The sequence below is a fragment of the Hyla sarda genome, chromosome 2 (assembly GCF_029499605.1).
Source record: "Hyla sarda isolate aHylSar1 chromosome 2, aHylSar1.hap1, whole genome shotgun sequence".
In the NCBI taxonomy this organism is placed as follows: Eukaryota; Metazoa; Chordata; class Amphibia; order Anura; family Hylidae; genus Hyla; species Hyla sarda.
In genome coordinates, this window is record NC_079190.1 from 219,424,081 (window position 1) to 219,439,215 (window position 15,135).

The window sequence follows — 15,135 nt, forward strand, 5'->3', positions numbered from 1 at the left end:
TCAGTGGGTGTCCGTGGGTCCGTAGCACCTTTAGCTGCGTGACCCCGGCCCTGCTGGGTCGCTGCGGTCTGCCGCCAGCCTTTTTTTTTGGCGCAGATCTCTTTTTTTTTTTTTTTCCCTAAGTTAGTTATAAAAGAGTGGTCCGCCACAGTTTGTTAAAGCCCACCCGCCGCTGATCAGTCCCGTAGTACTGATCAGCGTTTTTTTTTTGTGGTGCCGGCGCTTTTTTTTGCGTTTTCTAGCGTTTTTTTTGCACCCATAGGCGGTCCGTGCCACCAGTAGCAGGCGTGTACTGTGTGGCCGGACCGTACCTGTGTGTGCGGCGTGTCTCACCGCTGTCAGTGATTTATCACTGATCAGCGTTTTTTTTTGTGGTAAAGGCACTTTTTTCGGTTAACGCGTATTTTTTTTTTGCACCCATAGGCGGTCCGTGCCACCAGTAGCAGGAGTGTACTGTGTTGACGGACCGTACCTGTGTGTGCAGCCTGTCCCACCGCTGTCAGTGATTTATCACTGATCAGCGTTTTTTTGGGGTTCAGGTGGGTGCATTTTTTTTTCGGGGTAAAGCGTTTTTTTTATTTTATTTTTCGGGTTTTTTGTGTGGGGGTCTGTGAACAAGCCACCAGCCACTGTTCTGGGCTGAGTGGCCGGACCCCCCCACTGACTTCTGCGCCCCCTGCCGCCACAAGCGCTAATCAGTGCGCACACCACTGATTAGATAAACGCTTTTTTTTGGCGCAGGGCTTTTTTGCGCTAGAAGTCCCCTTTTTAAAAAAAAAAAAAATCCCCTTTTTATTTTATATATTTTTTTTGTTAGGGCGGGTTAGGTTAGGTTAGGCTAGGGCGGGTTAGGGAGGTAGTATCGCACCACACCACACGCAGCACACACACAGCGCCGTATCCCCATCAGAGTAGGGAAATGGCCCGCAGAGTGTTTTCGGCGGAGGAGGCATATGACATAATTGCCTCCGACACCGAGAGCGGCTCAGAGGACGATGAAGACCCCACCTTCCTTATTTCATCGTCCTCCTCATCATCTAGTTCTGATGATGAGCCACCAAGGCGGCGGAGACGCCGCCGTGCGGTGCCGCAAACCTCCTCTGCCCTTGACCCTGTGCCCCATGCTAGTATGAGTCCCCCTGGCGCTCATACTAGTGAAGCCCCCCTGCCAAGATCACTGGTACATCGTACCGGAGAACTTGACTGGGCTGAGCCAGCGGACCACGAGCCCGTGATTCCTGAGTTTGTTGGCGACTCAGGAATCAAAATTAACATCGCCGGGTTCACTGAAAAGGACTTTTTCGGTCATTTTTTCAGTGACGACTTTGTTAATTTGATGGTTACACAGACGAATCTGTACGCCCAACAGTTCGTCGCCGCTAACCCGGGCTCACTTTTAGCTAGACCCGACGGCTGGACTCCAGTCGATGCAGCCGAAATGAGGACCTTTTGGGGCCTCGCGCTGCATATGGGTATAGTTAAAAAACCCAGTGTCAGGCAATATTGGACTGGGCACATCTTTTACCAGACACCCCTCTACAGTATGGCCATGGCACGCTCCCGGTTCGAGGCCATTCGGAGATGTTTGCATTATGCTGATAATGCGGCATGTCCCCCCCGAACTGATCCCGCGTATGACCGACTGTATAAAATCAGGCCGGTCATCAATCACTTCGGGGCCAGATTTTGGGAGGCCTATGTCCCGGGGCGGGAGGTCTCTATTGATGAGTCGCTCATCAGCTTCAAGGGGAGACTCAGCTTCCGGCAATACATCCCGACCAAGCGAGCGCGGTATGGCGTGAAGATGTATAAACTTTGCGAGAGTACCTCCGGGTACACTTGCAAGTTTATAGTGTATGAGGGACGAGATTCCCGTTTTGAACCCCCAGAATGTCCCCCCACTCTGGGTGTTAGCGGGAAAATCGTTTGGGGCCTTTTGCACCCATTGCTAGATAAAGGTTACCACCTTTACGTGGATAACTTTTATACTAGTATCCCTCTCTTCACATCCCTCGCTGCCAGATCCACGGTCGCTTGTGGGACAGTCCGGAAGAATCAAAGAGGCCTTCCGCCCCATCCCCTACATGCTCCTATCCCCCGGGGTGAGTCCCGTGCCTTTTCCCATGAGAACCTGTTGTCCTTATGCTCACCACAATTCATGGGAATGGCAGCACCCCTGTCCCTGTGCGAGGTACCGCGGGACCGGTCATCAAGCCCGATTGTATTCTGGACTACAATCGGTATATGGGGGGAGTTGATCTTTCTGATCAAGTCCTCAAGCCATATAATGCCATGCAGAAAACACGTGTATGGTATAAAAAGGTTGCGGTCTACATGGTACAGGTTGCCATGTACAACTCTTTTATACTGTACCAGAACGCTGGCAACACAGGGACATACCTGGAGTTTCAAGAGGTAGTTCTAAGGGCCCTCATCTTTGGTGACCGCCAAAGAGCGGGTCAGAGCACCTCTGGAACTTCAGTGCCCCGGATCGTCCCCGGCCAACACTTTCCAGGTGAGGTCCCCCACACTGGAAAGAAAGGACGATCTCAGAAAAAATGCAGAGTGTGTCACAGGAGGGGGATTCGGAAGGACACCACCACTCAATGTGACACTTGCCCCGATCATCCGGGCCTCTGCGTTAAAAACTGCTTCAGGGAGCATCACACTTCCATGGAGTACTACATTTTTAATCCTTTTCTCTGATTTTAATTCCCCAGAATTCGGCTCCAATGTACCAGTCCAGGGTACATTGACTTCCAAATTTTATACCAAAATACCCTACCCCCAAAAAATCAAACCCAAAAGCTCTTTCCCAATGCCCCTCATAACATCTGTGTCCCCCAAAAAATGGGTTATGGGACACAGAGTCAACGGCATTGGAGGTTTGCAGTTGCCTCAAATGCGCAACGCTCTCTCTCCCCACCTGAGCGGGTTGTGCATTTGAGGTAACAGAATAGGGACGGCCCCACACATCCCCTTCCCAGAATGATGATTCAGAGTATAGGGTTTGGGGGCGGGCATCATTTTTACTTTTGGCTGTACTCTGGGTCATCATTCTGGGAAAATAATTGGCATATCAGTTCTAAAATTGCAATTTTCTTCCCCCCATAGTACTCTTCATCCATTCCTGGAAAATGAAGGGAACACCCGTCTGTTCCAAATCTCCACTTCACCCTATACACCTTCCCTAGGGGGTGTACTGTTTGTAGTATTCTCACATATGGATGTTCCTTTCTTGTATTTTCCTCTGAATGTATGTAACTGTTAGGTCCGTAACAAACATCCACCTCAAATGCGAAGAGTTCTCGCTGAGCTCTGTCGTATTTCCAGGCGACAATTCGGAGTCACATGTTAGTTGTTCCCAGAAAGATGAAGCAGAGCATAGGTTGAAAATTGCAATTTTCAAAAGCTACCCTTCATCCATTCCTGGAAAATAAATTTAGGAAACACCTGTGCGTTAAAAATGTCCTCTTTACCCCTATACCCATTCCTCAGGGTGGGTACTTTCTGTAATGGTGTCACATGTGGGTGTTTCATTTTTGTATTTTCCTCGGAATGTATGTAACCGTCAGCTACTGATATGCCATAGGCCACAAATACAAAGTGACCTCTATGACTTCTGAGCCTTGTTGTGCGCCCGCCCAGCATGTTACCCCATATGTGGATGTATTTTTATAGTCAGGGGGAAATGCCCTCAAAAATTTGTAACCCAATATCTCATATTAACCCTTGTGAAAATGTAAAAAATTGGATAACGCCAGCATTTTAGTGTAAAAAAATAAAATTTTCCAATTTATGGACCACTTTTCAAAAAACCTGTGAGGTGTTATTTCCCACTGTACCCCTTGTTACGTTCATTGAGGGGTGTAGTTTCTAAAAATGGTGTCACATGTGGGTTTATTTTTGCTTTTGGGGGCTTTATAAATGCACGGGACCCCCGACTTCAATTTCAACAAAATTTTCACTCCTTCTATTCTGAGCATTGCAGTGCGTCCACAGAGCAATTTACATCCACATATGGGGTATTTTTGTTTCTCAGACAAAATTGTTCTACAAATTTTGGGGGCCTTTTGCCCTATTACCCAATGTGAAAATGAAACATTTGGGGTAACACTATCAATATAGTGCAAAAAAAATCAAATTTTTCACTTTTACGGCCCACTGTTCAAAAAACCTGTGAGGTTTAAGTACTCACTGTATAACTGTTACTTTAGCGGAGGGGTCTAGATTCCAAAATGTGATGCCATGTGGTTTTTTTTTTGCTGTCCTGGCACCATAGGGGCTTCCTAAATGCGGCATGCCCCCAGAGCAAAATTTCCTTCCAAAAAGCCAAATGTGACTCCTCTTCTGAGACCTGTAGTGCGCCAGCAGAGCACTTTTCCCCCCCATATGGGGTGTTTTCTGAATCGGGAGAGATTGGGCTTCAAATTTTGGGGGGTATTTTCTGCTTTAACCCTTTGTAAAAATGTAATTTTTTGGGAAAATCAAGCATTTTAGGTAAAATTTTTTTTTTTTTTTTTACTTATGCAAAAGTCGTGAAACCCCTGTGGGGTATTAAGGTTCATTTTACCCCTTGTTACGTTCCCCAAGGGGTCTAGTTTCCAAAATGGTATGCCATGTGAGGTTTTTTTTGCTGTCCTGGCACCATAGGGGCTTCCTAAATGCGGCATGCCCCCAGAGCAAAATTTCCTTCAAAAAAGCCAAATGTGACGACTCCTCTTCTGAGACCTGTAGTGCGCCAGCAGAGCACTTTTCACCCCCATATGGGATGTTTTCTGAATCGGGAGAAATTGGGCTTCAAATTTTGGGGGGTATTTTCTGCTATTACCCTTTTTAAAAATGTAAATTTTTTGGGAAAAGCATTTTAGGTAAATCTTTTTTTTTTTTTTTTTTACATTTGCAAAAGTCATGAAACACCTGTGGGGTATTAAGGTTCACTTTACCCCTTGTTACGTTCCCCAAGGGGTCTAGTTTCCAAAATGGTATGCCATGTTTTTTTTTTTTTTTGCTGTTTTGGCACCCTAGGGGCTTCCTAAAAGGTGACATGCCCCCCAAAAACCATTTCAGAAAAATGTTCTCTCCAAAATCCCCTTGTCGCTCCTTCCCTTCTGAGCCCTCTACTGCGCCCGCCGAACACTTTACATAGACATATGAGGTATGTGCTTACTCGAGAGAAATTGGGTTACAAATATATGTAAAAATTTTCTCCTTTTACCCCTTGCAAAAATTCAAAAATTGGGTCTACATGAACATGCGAGTGTAAAAAATGAAGATTTTGAATTTTCTCCTTCACTTTGCTGCTATTCCTGTGAAACACCTAAAGGGTTAAAACCCTGACTGAATGTCATTTTGAATACTTTTGGGGGTGTAGTTTTTATAATGGGGTCATTTATGGGGTATTTCTAATATGAAGACCCTTCAAATCCACTTCAAAACTGAACTGGTCCCTGAAAAATATCGAATTTCAAAATTTTGTGAAAAATTTGAAATTTGCTGCAGAACTTTGAAGCCCTCTGGTGTCTTCCAAAAGTAAAAACTCATCAATTTTATGATGCAAACATGAAGTAGACATATTGTATATGTGACCCAAAAAGAAATTTAATTTGAATATCCATTTTCCTTACAAGCAGAGAGCTTAAAAATTAGAAAAATGCAAAATTTTCTTTTTTTTCATCAAATTTGGGGATTTTTCACCAAGAAAGGATGCAAGTTACCATAAAATGTTACCACTAAGTTAAAGTAGAATATTTCACGAAAAAACAATCTCGGAATCAGAATGATAACTAAAAGCATTCCAGAGTTATTAATGTTTAAAGTGACAGTGGTCAGAATTGCAAAAAACGCTCCGGTCCTTAAGGTGAAAAAGGGCTCGGTCCTTAAGGGGTTAAGTCGGATGTGTAAATGAAAAAAAAAATTCCTGATCCTTGTTATGCGTCCGCAGAGCATTTTACGCCCACAAATGGGGTATTTCCGTACTCAGGAGAAATTGCGTTACAAATTTTGGGGTCTTTTTTTCCCATTTTACCTCTTGTGAAAATAAAAAGTAAAGGGCAACACCAGCATGTTAGTGTAAAAAATATTTTTTTTTTACACTAACAGGCTGGTGTAGACCCCAACTTTTCCTTTTCATAAGGGGTAAAAGGAGAAAAAGCCCGCCAAAGATTTGTAGTGCAATTTCTCCAGATTACGGAAATACTCCATGTGTGGCCCTAAACTGTTTCCTTGAAATACGACAGGGCTCCGAAGTGAGAGAGCGCCATGTGCATTTGAGGACTAAATTAGGGATTCCATAGGGATTCCATAGGGGTGGACATAGGGGTATTCTACGCCAATGATTTCCAAACAGGGTGCCTCCAGTTGTTGCTAAACTCCCAGCATGCCTGGACAGTCAGTGGCTGTCCGGAAATGCTGGGAGTTGTTGTTTTGCAACAGCTGGAGGCTCCGTTTTGGAAACACTGCCGTACAATACGTTTTTCATTTTTATTGGGGGGCAGTGTAAGGGGGTGTTTATGTAGTGCTTTACCCTTTATTATGTGTTAGTGTAGTGTTTTTAGGGTACATTCGCACTGGCAGGTTACGGTGAGTTTCCCGCCAGGAATATGCGCTGCGGCGTAAAATTTGCCGCAGCTTATACTTGAAGCAGGAAACTTACTGTAAACCTGCCTGTGTGAATGTACCCTGTACGTTCACATGGGGGGCAAACCTCCAGCTGTTTCAAAACTACAACTCCCAGCATGTACTGACAGACTGTGCATGCTGGGAGTTGTACTTTTGCAACAGCTGGAGGCACACTGGTTGGAAAACCTTCAGTTAGGTTCTGTTACCTAGCTCAGTATTTTCCAACCATTGTGCCTCCAGCTGTTGCAAAACTACAATTCCCGGCATGTGCTGATCACAGAAGGGCATGCTGGGAGATGTAGTTATGCAACAGCTGGAGTTACGCAACTACAACTCCCAGCATGTCGAGACAACTCACCGGCTTCCGTCGCATCCAGGGAGCCGTCCTCTTCTGCCGCACGCCGCCCGCAGATCTCAGTCGCCGCCCGCCGATCACCGTCGCTAGGCAGCCTCCGAATCGGTAAGTGGACGACAGCATTCGATCCTCTTCGTTTTCCCCGATCTGCTATTGGTGGTTGCGTCTAGACCACCAATAGCAGGGATAGGAAGGGTGGCAACCCTGCCACCTCACTCCTATCGCTTCAGGGGGATCGTGGGTGTCTTAGACAACTGCGATGCCCTTGTATTCCGGGTCACCATAGATCCGTAATGACCCGGAATCGGCGCAAATCACAAGTGTGAATTCACTTGCGCTTTGCGCCGATCGCCGACATGGGGGGGTGCCTAATGACCCCCCTGGGCATTTCAACGGGTTGCCTGCTGATCGATATCAGCAGTCACCCCGGTCCGGTCCCCGCCCGGCGGGGACCGAAATTCCCACGGGCGTACGGATACGCCCTTCGTCCTTAAGTACCAGGACGCAAGGGCGTATGCATATTAAAAATATATGTAGATACATACAGATAGACTTTTACATTTTTTGTTCCTAAACACAGGCTTACCCTAATCCTCATTTGTGTAACCTGAAAGGTTGATTCTGCTGCAGCAGAAAGGATAATGCTAGCCCTTGTTTTTCCGGTCTCTGTAAGAAATCCTTAGGAAGCAAACACACAAAAAAGACATGAGAGAGTTTAATATACTTTTAAAATAATTACACACAAATGTAATTTAAAAACACAAAACCTTAAAGTTAAAACTGTATGATATTCTACCAGAAAATATTGCACACCTTCTGATAATTTATATGCGCTATATGTAATCTTAAAGGGTTTTTCCAGTCACGACTATTTTTATTTTTTAATAAGTGAGTGAGGGTGAATTAGAAAAAATTCCCTGCTCTCCCACAGCAGCAGATCTGACGTTACTATTGCCCTACTGCTTTACATTACAGAAAATGGCTAAGGCTGATGACCGCAGCAGCAGGGATCTGCCACATCAAGACACCAGCGATGGGGGAATCAGGGAGGAAAAGTATGCACTATTTTTAGAAAAATCAACGCTAGAATCAGGGATTGACCGATATCGTTTTTTTTTAGGTCCGATAGCCGATAACTTATACCGATATTCTGGTTTAAGTTATGGGCTATTTATCCATTTGCGACACCGCTGCAGATCATTGATTTAAAGCGGGTGCTTTAAATCAATGAACTGCAGTGGCTTTTGCGGTGCCATAGACCACCGCCGGCACCCGCTTCTCTCCCCCTGCCTGTCTGGGGGTCCTGAGTCCCATCATCGCCACCAACAAACGACCCCCCCCCCCCCACTCCGTGCCCCCTACCGGCCCACCGCACTGCGTCGCACCCCCCCCCCCCCGGCCCCATTGCCTCCCCCATCCCCGGTTTTATAATTACCTGTACCCGGGGTCCACTCTACATCTGGCTCCGGTGGCGTCCTCCTGAGCTGTCACTGTGCGCACTGACGGTGACGTCACGTCGCGTCACTCGTCATTGTGCACAGAGTAATGCAGGACACAGCAGGAGCCAGAAGTAGCGTGGACCCCGGGCCCCGGGAACAGGTAATTATAAAACCGGGGATGGGGGAGGCAATGGGGCCGGGACGGTGCAACTCAATGTGCGGTGGGGGAGGGGCATTGTCGGCAAGGTAATTGCCGATACCGATAATGCCCAAAATCGTGATTATCGGCCGATAGCTAGAATATATTATATACCGTATTTATCGGGGTATACCACGCACCGGCCTATAACACGCACCCTCATTTTACCAAGGATATTTGGGTAAAAAAAAGTTTTTTACCCAAATATCCATGATAAAATGAGGGTGCGTGTGTGCGAGTGTATACCCCGATATACCCCCAGGAAAGGCAGGGGGAGAGAGGCCGTCGCTGCCCGCTTCTCTCCCCCTGCCTTTCCTGGGGTCTAGAGCGCTGCTGTCGGCCCTTTTCATCCCCTGGTTATCGGCGCCGCTGCCCGTTCTGTCCCCCTGACTATCGGTGCCGGCGCCGATAGCCAGGGGGAGAGAAGCGGCGCCGACAGCCAGGGGGAGAGAAGGGGCAGCGGCACCCATTGACGGCGCCGCTGCCCCGTTGCCTCCCCGGTGGCATAATTACCTGAGTCGGGTCCGCACTGCTCCAGGCCTCCGTCGTGCGTTTCCGGCGTCATTGCTATGCGCTGAACGGCGCTGCACATGACGTCAGAGCGCCGCGCCGTTCAGCGCATAGCAATGACGCCGGGGACACGCGACGGAGGCCTGGAGCAGCGCGGACCCGACTCAGGTAATTATGCCACCGGGGATGGGGGGAGGCAACGGGGCAGCGGCGCCGGCAATGGGTGCCGCTGCCCCTTCTCTCCCCCTGGCTGTCGGCGCCGCTTCTCTCCCCCTGGCTATCGGCGCCGGCACCGCTAGTCAGGGGGACAGAACGGGCAGCGGCGCCGATAACCAGGGGGTGAAAAGGGCCGACAGCAGCGCTCTAGACCCCAGGAAAGGCAGGGGAGAGAAGCGGGCAGCGACGGCCTCTCTCCCCCTGCCTTTCCTGGGGGTGTATCGGCGTATAACACGCACACAGACTTTAGGCTAAAAATTTTAGCCTAAAAAGTGCGTGTTATACGCCGATAAATACGGTATATATTATATATATATATATAGATATAGATATAGATATAGATATAGATATAGATATAGATATAGATATATAGATATATAGATAGATAGAATATATCCTAGCTAGAATATATGTCTTTAAAAACAAAAAAAATAAAATTACTCACCATCCCCTGTCCACGGTTCGACTAACAAATTTTCTGGTCCCGATTTGTCCTCTTTCCCTTTGACATCACAAGCAAGTAAGGTAAATTGCAATGGTCTTCCTAAAATAAAAAAGATGATAAATAATAAAAACAGATTAAAAAAAGAAAGCATGGTTCATAAGCCACAAATTACATAGAGATAACCTCATGGCTATGATCACACATTGTGCAACCTGCTAATGCACAGCATAAGTTCCTTAAAACCCTTCACAATATGACATTTACAGCTCTGGAGTACATATCCAACAGACTGAAATGCTGGGGCTTAGACAACTGTACCTGGCCTGATGAATAGCAGATAACAATTAATGTTATCTAGCCTATCACTGTTTTTGGTTTTGTAGATAAAATAGTAAATACTTATATGATGACATAAGGATAAAATCAACAACTTATTGTCCTATCTCGTAATGACTTTATGGCAAGTGACAAAGACTATGACTCAAACACATTATAAAACATGTAAAAATATTAACCAGTTTTTTTTTTTTTTCAGTTAAATCAGTTAAAAAGTTCCACCACACCCAATTCATTTTATATAGTGAAGATCACAAATCTATGGTGTAAATTGCTATATATGACCCTCCTTACATGTGGCAAATTAAAAATATATATTGTTTATATATAAATAGAAAACACCAGCTCTCACTGTCTCCCTGGTGTTCATCTACACAATTGGCCAGGAGCAGTGGCCTACAGTCATTCAGCAAAACATTAGCAGTGAATCCAGCAGAACGAATCCAAATAAAAAGTAGATTTTTATGCTTACCGTAAAATCTCTCTCGGAGGATCCATTGGGGGAAACAAAAACCGTGGGTATACGCTACTGCCACTAGGAGGCTTGACACTAGGCAACAAGAAAAGTCGGCCCTTCCCAACAGGATATACCCGCCCACAGGCACCTGAGCTAATCAGTTTAGGCCCAGGGCAGTAGGAGAGGACAGACAGGCAAGAAAAAAAACAGTAACTGTCCGAGGAAACCACAGAATAAAAATTTACCGAAATCACCCTCGCACAGGTAACAACCAGAAACACCAGAATAAATGGGTGGGTGCTGTGTCCCCCAATGGATCCTCTGAGAAAGAGATTTTACAGTAAGCATAAAACATCTACTTTTCTCGATCGTCTCCATTGGGGGACACAGAAACCGTGGGACATACCAAAGCAGTCACCGGGGTGGGCAAAAGATTTAAGCAATTTCGGAGGAAGGCTGGAACACAGCCGCCTTACAAATTTTCAAGGCCGAAGCCTTGTTGTGGAGAGCCCAGGAGGCCCTGCAGGAACGAGTGGAATGAGCCAAGACTCTGAAAAGAGGAGTCTTCCCCTTGCAGCGGTAAGCTTCCGAAATTAACGGATCCACCGTGAAAAGGTCGCCTTCGAAGTAGTAAGCCCCTTACGACGACCCTCCAAAAGCACAAAGAAGGAGTCACTCTGGCGAAAGGACTGAAAGGTAAATCTGAACAGCCTGTACCGCATCAAGACCATGAAGCAAACCTTCCCTCGAATGAGATGGAACAAGACAAAAGGACGGAAGGACGATGTCCTCAGTTAGGTGAAAGGCGGAGACCACCTTAGGCAAAATGTACAGGACTGGATGAAAAAAAAACGTGTCCTGGTGTAAGACCAGGTCGGGAGAACGGCAGGAGAGGGCTGCCAGCTCCGAAACCCTCCTAATAGAAGTGACTGCAATGAGGAAGACCACCTTCTAGGAAAGGATACAAAGAGGAACATCCCAGAGAGGTTCGAAGAGAGTACCCTGTAGGGCACTGAGAACCAAATTTAGATCCCAAGGTGGAGTAGGAGATGTGCAAGGCGGAGCCGCATGAGCAACACCCTGCAGAAAAGTCCGGATACGAGGATCGGACGCCAGGGGATGCTGAAAGAGGATGAAGAGAGCCGAAGCTTGTCCCTTAAGGGAACTGAGAGCCAAGGGTTGTTCCAGCCCTGACTGTCAAAAGGAAAGAAAATAAGTCGTGGGAGAGAGAACGTAACTGGAGAAAAGGAGCGAGATTCACACCAACGAAAATAAGACCTGAACTGCTCTCTCAACTGCCACGCCGTGAAATGCAGCGACTGTAAATTGGGGTGGAAAAGGGGACCCTGAGAGGGCAGTTCGGGACGAACTGGGAGGCGCAGCGACACGTCGTCCACTAGACGAACCACGTCAGTGTACCACGCCCGCCTGGGCCAGTCCGGAGCCACGAAAATGGCGGGAATGCCCTCTGCTTTGAACTTCCTCAGGACCCTGGGAAGGAGAGGAAGAGGAGGGAGAAGATAGGGAAGGGCAATGTGCGACCTAGCAAGCACCAGGGCGAACACGGCTAGGGCCAAGGGATCCTGGGACTTCGCCACAAAGCAAGGAAATTTCTGGTTGTGGTGGGAAGCAAAAAAGGTCCACATCCGGGGGAGCCCCAGAGGTTGCAGATTTCTGCAAAGGGCTTCTGGATGAAGAGACCACTCGCCAGAAGATTAGATACTGGGTGGAAGTCAGATCGGACTTGTCCTGATTACTGGTCACCCAGCCGAAACGGGACAAGGTCTGAAGAGTGAGACAGAGACTTGATCAGGAGGTCGTCCAGGTAGGGAATTACGGACACACCCCGAGCCCGCAGGATGGCGATCACTGCCACCAGGACCTTGGTGAAGATCCTTGGAGCCGTGGCCAGACCAAAGGGAAGGGCTACAAACTTAAAACGGCCCTCCGGAACGGCGTAGCGAAGATATCGCTGATGTGCCGGAAAAACGGGAATGTGGAGGTAGGAGTCTCAGATATCCACCGAGGACAGAAACTCCCCTTGATCCACGTATGCCAATACGGAACGGAGAGACTACATACGGAAATGACGGAGGAGGAGCTTCAGATCCAAGATCGGGCAGACGGAACGCCCTTTCTTGGGAAGTACAAACAGGTTCGAATAGAAGCCTGAAAAATGCTCATTGGGAAGAACTGGGATGATCACTCCCTGAGCGAGAAGGGTCCGAGGGCAGGAAGGAAAAAACGATCCCTTGCAAAAAGTAGTAAACTCAATTCAATAGCAGTTATAAACGACATATCGGACCCAAGAGTCCTGCACGAGAAGAATCTTCGGGTGGGGGCGTCCATTCTGAGCAGAGGGAGTCAGAAGGAGTCAGTACAGCGAGACTTATTCTGTGGTAATAAGGAGCTCTTACCTCCAGTAAGCCTCTGAGATAACCTCATCCCTGCATTTCCCAAGAAGTCGAGACCCAGTAAAAGGAAGCTCAGTGAGAGATTTCTTGGAAGTGTCATCAGCTTCCCAGGCCTTGAGCCACATGGAACTACGAAGTGCCACTAGATTACGAAGTGCCACTACGGCAAAAGCCGTACAACGGGCCGACTGCCAAGAAGCAGAGCACAAAAAGTCTGAGAAAGAGAGAGAGAAAGAGAGAAAGAGAGAGAGAGAGAGAGAGAGAGAGAGAGAGAGAGAGAGAGAGAGAGAGAGAGAAAGAGAAAAAGAGAGAGAGAGAAAGAGAAAAAGAGAGAGAGAGAAAGAGAAAAAGAAAGAAAGAAAGAAAGAAAGAGAGCTAAATATCCTGTAGGCGAGGTCTTAAAAATTTCTAAAATAAAGATGTTTTTAATCTGGATTCGTTCTGCTGCATTAACTGCTTACGTTTTGCTGAAAAAAAATATAGTGTCAGCAACTCAGCGTGATATCAGAATCGGTTACCGTCCTGTACACTGGTGCCAGTATTAGGCTGGGTTCACACTACGTTTTGTCCCATACGGGAGCGCATACGGCAGGAGGGAGCTAAAAGCTTGCGCTCCCGTATGTAACCGTATGCGCTCCCGTATGTCATTCATTTCAATGAGCCGACCGGAGTGAAACGTTCGGTCCGGTCGGCTCATTTTTGCGCCGTATGCGCTTTTACAACCGGACCTAAAACCGTGGTCAACCACGGTTTTAGGTCCGGTTGTAAAAGCGCATACGGTGCAAAAATGAGCCGACCGGACCGAACGTTTCACTCCGGTCGGCTCATTGAAATGAATGACATACGGGAGCGCATACGGTTACATACGGGAGCGCGAGCTTTTAGCTCCCTCCTGCCGTATGCGCTCCCGTATGGGACAAAACGTAGTGTGGACCCAGCCTTACTTCTATTTCTAAGAGCTACTGACAACAGCAATGTAAACTATAACGCCCCATTCACACTATGGAGAATATAAGCACCTATTTCGGATAATTTCTGCTGGAGCAGGAAGATTGTGGATGTACAGAGGAATTTAGTGAGGAAATGTCCCTTGTAGAATTTCCTCAGAGTAAATGTTTCCTATACAAAATGGTAACTATAATTTCTGTCATCAATACAATATCATTAGGATGAAGGTTCATTCTGTAATTTCTACATTAGGATTTAAAGAAGGAGAGGGTTGATAAGATGGAAAAAAGAACAAGACTATACCATATTTATAGAGTAGACTAATTCTAACAGATTCCATGGAAGCAATAAGAGAAGAGGCCTTATATTGCCCATCGATGTGATCCATGATGGTACAAAGGGATGTAAGCACTTTAGCTACATTTCCTCTTGCCAATGCAAATGCAAGGAGATTTAAATCCACTTCTGGTGTAGGGCAGCAGCTGAAGAGAACACAAGAAGGATTAATTCCATAATATGTTTTACCCAAGAAATAAGGTTGCTTTCTATAATAAATCATCATTACCTTGCCGTCCTCATAAGGAAGCTGTTTACCTCTTCAAGAACATTTGGTGATAAGAAATTTGGGAACTCTGCGGTACCTTGCGTTAAGGAAAGAGGTGTCATGTGCTGCAAAGCCTTCCTAGGAATTAAAAAAATTAATCTTATGAAGCCATCATATGTAACCTGTGCACTGTGAACTTCACAACCAATTTTTGTTTATGGTGCTAAAGTATAAAATGAAAAGGTTTGCTGTAGGTCTTGATGAACAATTCCCTATTGTTTTCTGTCTACAGTAAAACTCTATGATGGGCCAAAGTATCTCCAGGGTAACAATTTCAAACAGATCTTGCATAGTCTGCTCCTGCAGTCATACTCTTTCCTATCTGTTCCGAAAGGACACCTATCAGTTTCCCCACTGTTTAGAGGGTGGTATACAGAATTGCCAGAAGTCCCACAGCAACGCAACTTTGTGGGACTTCCGGCAATTCCCTTTACCAACAGTCAGAATTCAGAGCTGCGAATGCAGCTATCTGGGTGAAATGATAGGTACCCAATGAAACTAGTCACCAGTTTCATGCTGCCAGAACTACAGGCAGCATAAAAAATTGAAAAGCTCCCTCTGTGGGAATGGGAGTCATTGGGGCAGTCTCTG

General features: G+C 46.7%; 1 protein-coding gene across 2 annotated transcripts in view; it reads right to left on the minus strand.

Moving 5' to 3' along the window:
- The window catches only part of ZZEF1 (zinc finger ZZ-type and EF-hand domain containing 1), a 192,308-nt gene that overhangs the window by 143,847 nt on the left and 33,326 nt on the right, over window positions 1-15,135 (minus strand). For both annotated transcript variants that reach the window (XM_056556404.1, XM_056556405.1), the window contains exons 7-10: window positions 14,506-14,622; window positions 14,244-14,422; window positions 9,786-9,884; window positions 7,563-7,654 (exon numbers count right to left, since the gene is read on the minus strand). In XM_056556404.1, coding sequence (XP_056412379.1) covers window positions 7,563-7,654; window positions 9,786-9,884; window positions 14,244-14,422; window positions 14,506-14,622 — 487 coding nt within the window. The remainder of the gene's footprint in view (window positions 1-7,562; window positions 7,655-9,785; window positions 9,885-14,243; window positions 14,423-14,505; window positions 14,623-15,135) is intronic.